The sequence below is a fragment of the Dipteris shenzhenensis genome, chromosome 9 (genome assembly GCF_047967505.1).
Source record: "Dipteris shenzhenensis isolate YYH24624 ecotype China chromosome 9, Dip_SZ_1.0, whole genome shotgun sequence".
NCBI classification, from domain to species: Eukaryota; Viridiplantae; Streptophyta; class Polypodiopsida; order Gleicheniales; family Dipteridaceae; genus Dipteris; species Dipteris shenzhenensis.
Genome location: NC_141604.1, coordinates 40197764 through 40202798, shown reverse-complemented (window position 1 = coordinate 40202798; position 5035 = coordinate 40197764). Strand labels below are relative to the sequence as shown.

The following is a 5035-nucleotide window of genomic DNA, read 5'->3' as shown; positions in this document are numbered from 1 at the left end:
CCTCATGACTCATAACCTCCACATCCCCTTCGCAACGTAGGGCAAGGGCCAGTCGGCTCAAGATCCACAAACTACAACATCTTGTGCACTCTGCTGAGCATGATAATGATTGGCGATCCACAAGGAAACAAAGTGTGTGTGTGTGTGTGTGTGTGTGCGTGTTGTGGGGGGAGATAAATTGAGTGACTAGAAGCTCATCAGACTCTCGCAAATCCTATCAATGGAGGTGTACTGAGCCTCCAACAAAGAATTTGCCCGCACATCATCTTGCTCTCCACTGCTTAGTCTCTCGTGCATGACATGGATCGGGGTCTATAGGCAAGTGTTTTCAACGGCTTGCAGGGGCAAGAGATGAGCCTCCAACTTCTGGTGCTCCATTGATGGGTGGAAGGACACAACATGCACACATTTCCCCCCCTGCTTAACATAATGGGGGAGGACGAGGCCCTCCCCCAAAAATTGAGGAAGGGGGTTCTAGTAGACATGGGAGGCATGAAGGTTGTGGTATCCATGCACTAACACGTGGTGGTGGGATCCCTATAGCATTTGCTCTAGGGTGTACAAGTTTTGTGCACATGAATTGCCCCCTCTAGCCTAATATCCCTAAATATTGTCCCCTTCTAGTATAATCCCCTATAATAATTCATTAATTGGTGTAAGCTAAAGCTAGTTTTTTTTGCTTTTCCATTTCTTGAGCTTGTCACTTTTTTGCTATTTTTTATCGAAGACCACAACCCCCTGCTAGTGTTTCTTGCTAATCCTATATACACTTAATTGTCATTGGTGAAATATAATAATCATGTGTCGCACAGAGGTTTTACTCAACTTTGGCTCCCCACCGATTACGTGTATTCTTGGAAGGGAGTGTTGTAGAGTTTAGTCTTTAGGCTGGGTTCACACCACTTGTCCGCCATCCTCTAAAAAGTGGTGTGAAGGGGGGTTGTCGTAGTTGGCCCAGATTGACCAAGGGAGCAACCTAATGACCACCAAGCTATGAAATGCAATAAGTCTTTTGGTGAGGGACATAGATACCCCAGATTGCTAGATGTTTATGATAATAAAGTTGAGTGCCCTTTGAATTGTGTGGCGGGGTCTTTCAAAGACGACAATTTCTCTGCGGTATTCTCTTTTGGATTTTGCGGTTCTGTACGTAGAAAGAAAGTAAGATCATACTCGGTGAAGCCGATGAGGCCTGAGAATGCGCGAATGCTCGACTGCAAACAGCTCATGACTGCCAAACACAGATATATGCTGCCTTCGGACAGCTTCGCAGTCAATCGACAGTTGCCGCGCCTCGCATTCTCTGCCAAAGATTACGTTTGCAGTCGATGATTTGGCTTATGCCCCTTCATGGTTTTTTGCACTTAACGTCCTTTAACACGGACATGACCGCATTCTTGCCACGGAGGTCCTCACTGCAGTCTCCATGGTGCCCTGGGCTGGAAAGGGCTGAGACTTTGCTTGTTGTTAAACCTCGTCGCAGCAGGACCAGCTTCTGCTCTCGGTGCAGAGGATCCGAAGAAAGAAGAAAAGAAGAAGGGCCTCGCTTCAGAACAAACCATTCGCGTCCAAATAACAAATTTCGAAGACCAAGGGACGCTGGCAAGGACCATTACGGGGCTCTGGGAGTTACTTCCAATGCGACTTATGGAGATATCAAGATGGCTTTTCGGCAGCTTGCTCGCAAGGTACTAAAGATGTAAGCCTTTCTGAATTTGTTATACTTTTATAAAGGTCCAATTTGCAGTAGTTTTGGCCAAGTGGTTCGGCATTGTTCTTGAGTTCAAGCCTTTGGAGTACCAACCTTCAAGGCTGCCATAATTGCAAGAGCCTATGGTTGCCCTTGGGGTTCTTGTACGAGGAGGAGCATTTTTTTTTCACCCAAGTGTCTATGGTTGCCCTTGTGTACCCATAGGAGAGGGAGACTTGAAGCCTCTCATGCTCTTAGGAGAGGTATGCATGCCCTTTCTTTGGGGCCCACACATGGAATGTGGATGGTAGGATACGAGCAAGCTGTGTAAGTGGGTGGCTAGGGGGGGAAAAGGCAACGCTTGGAGGCTACGCATGAAATGTGAGCGGGTAGGATATGAGCAAGCTGTGTGGCGAGCCAATTGAAATAAGAAAGCAATGCTTGGACGAAATTACCACAAAACTTTTGATCCCATTTAATACAGGTAGCATAGCCGTAAATAATAAATATTAAGCAGTTCTGCACTAATTGTTGAAGGTTTTTAAAGGCGATGTGAGTTGTTTGTTAGGACTGCCTCGCTAGAGCAGTGCTTTAAGTTAGACTTAGGTCTCATGGCTAAGCTTCAAATTACCAGCTTCAATTAATGATGGTTCAAGGTCTTGTCGACCAAGTTTAACCATGCTGACCATGGTGATCAATTTCAGCAGGGTTGACCAAGTTGGTTAAAGCAACCAAGATACGTTTCATTATCCAAGAATTTTTTACAATGGTTGATAAAGCTATCACTTCTTGCTGTAGTTTGTACCAAACAGCAGTAACCGAGCTTATTTTTTTCCCTCTATTACATCTCAGGACATCTTGCCACCCCTATTACATCTAAGAACATTTTAACTCGCTTGATTTGCATGCAAGTTATTGGAGTTCTGTTAGTGTGGTACCCCTGTGAGTACTTTTGGTTGTTTTGAGAGGCGGCTTTTGGTGAGTACTCCAGACTGCAAATCAGGTTTTATGAAGGACTTGAGCTCCGGGAGAAGGCAACTTAGATGGATATTGCTTTGTTTTTGGAAGGAGGGGGGGAGGGTGTTGCAGAGGGGTATTACTTAGGTGAGGACTGCAATGGATCTTTGGTAAATTATATATAAATATAACGCCAGTGTGATGCTTTGTGGAAATTGCTCTTGCAATGTATGACACTTCTCAGATTTTGTATGCAGTATCATCCTGATGTGAATAAGGATGTTGGAGCTGATGAAATGTTCAAAACAATACGCCTTGCATACGAGGTGACTGACCTTCATGACACACACAAATTGAGAAGCTTTTAATATCATGCACTTTCCTGGTTTTCAGCTGCCTCACTGTTTGGTTTTAAACTCAGATTCTATCCAACAGATCGAGCAGAGATGCATATGATCACTCTTTAAGGCTGCGATCCCAGGCAGGGAGGAAGAAAATATATGAAAATCATCAGTCAGGGTATAAAAGAGAAAGGAAGGTGAGCACAGCATTTCACTTTCAACAGAGTCGAGGTTTTTACTGGAGAAAAATAGATAATGGAGATTTGTGGGAGTACAGCTCAGCTGGTTTTAGGGGAGACGATGCCAACGAATATAGCAGGGTTTTTGGTAGCAACATGGCTGGAAGGACTTGCAAGAATTCTGGGCAGGAAGGTAATTTTGAGACATGGATGAAGTGCACTGGGTTAGCTTGGGTTGAAGGATGGGAGCATTCCATTGTTGAGGTTCTTGCCATCTTTTGCCTTGTAGCATTTATTTGGCATACCTTTGGAGCCCAACTTGCATTAACATACTTTGTCTTCTTTATGCCCCGCAATAAACAGCACACAGCATGGTATACATTTGCTTCCATGGTTGCCTGGCTAATTGGGGGGAAGATTGGTCTTGCTTTACAGTATGGCATAGCAACAACTGGGTGGCTTTATGGCAAGGCCTATGATAATGTTTTGGCATTTGTTCTCACCGCTATTTGGATTGGAGGATATTCCATGCAGGCAATTCCTCTGCCACGTGGTGGCATTCTGTTCATTGCCTATGCATGTTTAGCCATGCTGTTTAACTTGTAGTCCTTTCGTTCTTCCTCACCACTTTCATCAATGTATAGAAATAAGTAATCCATTTGACAGCACACCTTGTGATGATTAAGAAAATACCAAACAGGGCAAGCATGACGAGAACTGGGCAAAACTCAAGTTTGTGAGGGTGCAGAAATCAAGGAACTGTGGGAAACGGATAGCTACACAATCGAATAGCGTCTATTCTGGAGGAAACATGAGATTAAACTACATACTGTTCAAATACAAGCATTGACCTTTTTTGGTCTCTTGTTGATTTTTGTACCTGTGTCTTTGTACAGGAAGACTTATTGGGAGACTGAACAAGTAGAAGGCTTATAGCTTGATAACAGGAAAAAGGCCTTTGATGACTTGAGAAAACCGAAAAACTCATTTTCAGATATGGATCTGACTGTATTTTATTTTGGTAAGATTTGAACCTAAATAAGGGCCCCCATATGCCATGGATTATGGGAAGTAGTTTCGGTGAGTAGAAGCTAAGCTCAGAGGAGGTGTTATGGGGGAGTTACATCTGCAGCCCTCCTTTTGGGCGAGGTCACAGGTGTGCCTTTATAAGGCTCTCTAACGTTCAAACTCTGAATGTCAAAGCAATTTGTCCCGCCCAATCCCGACTCCCACTGATATATGCATCCTCCAACACACACATACACACCCACACCCATACACGCATGCACGTTCGTGCACGTGTGGACATGCACGCATGCGCGTTCGTGCACATGTGATGCACATGCATGCACGTCCGTGCAGAGAGGTGCCTCTTGGAGAGTCTTGACTTATGGGAGAATTAACCATTGTTAATACCATGTATGGTGTCAGAAGCACCTTGGACTAGTTCTTGTGAGGGGGGTATCCACATTGATGCTAGCTCAAGGTGCTTTTCATCCCTATCTTCTGCATGCATTTGGTTTTAGATTCAAAGTATGGAGTGAAAGGTTTGAAGTAGCAATATGCGCTTTGATGCAAATGATTGTTTTAACCCTCGTGCATAAGGCAGGAAGCAGCTTGATCTTGGATTACTATGCCTTTTGGGAGCTGCGGCTTGTATTTTTCTCTAGGTAATGTACTGGAGCAAAGGAGATGAGAGCTAGACTGGGGAGTGATGGGCCTATAGACAGCAGCAAGGAGAGGCTAGAGATGATTGAGGAGGGGGTGGTTGTACAGCAGCCAGGGGTGGTTGTACGGCTAATAGGAGGAGTGGGTTGATGAGAGAGGGGAAGGGGCCTGAACTGAAGCAGGGAGATGGACGGATGACT

General features: G+C 44.8%; 1 protein-coding gene across 1 annotated transcript; it reads left to right on the top strand.

Moving 5' to 3' along the window:
• The first annotated feature begins 1015 nt into the window (after nucleotides 1–1015).
• On the top strand, nucleotides 1016–3787 carry LOC147898635 (uncharacterized). Its single transcript, XM_087378741.1, has 3 exons — nucleotides 1016–1688; nucleotides 2905–2973; nucleotides 3069–3787. Exons 1-3 carry the CDS (start codon nucleotides 1329–1331, stop codon nucleotides 3771–3773), a joined length of 1134 nt encoding a protein of 377 aa, XP_087234867.1. The 5' UTR covers nucleotides 1016–1328; the 3' UTR covers nucleotides 3774–3787.
• Nucleotides 3788–5035: the final 1248 nt, after the last annotated feature.

Coding starts and splice junctions, on each gene's coding strand:
- LOC147898635 (XM_087378741.1), top strand. CDS start 1,329: ATGATTTGGCTTATGCCCCTTCATGGTTTTTTGCACTTAACGTCCTTT. Junction 1,689..2,904: donor TTCGGCAGCTTGCTCGCAAG/GTACTAAAGATG, acceptor TTTTGTATGCAG/TATCATCCTGATGTGAATAA. Junction 2,974..3,068: donor CAATACGCCTTGCATACGAG/GTGACTGACCTT, acceptor TTTTAAACTCAG/ATTCTATCCAACAGATCGAG.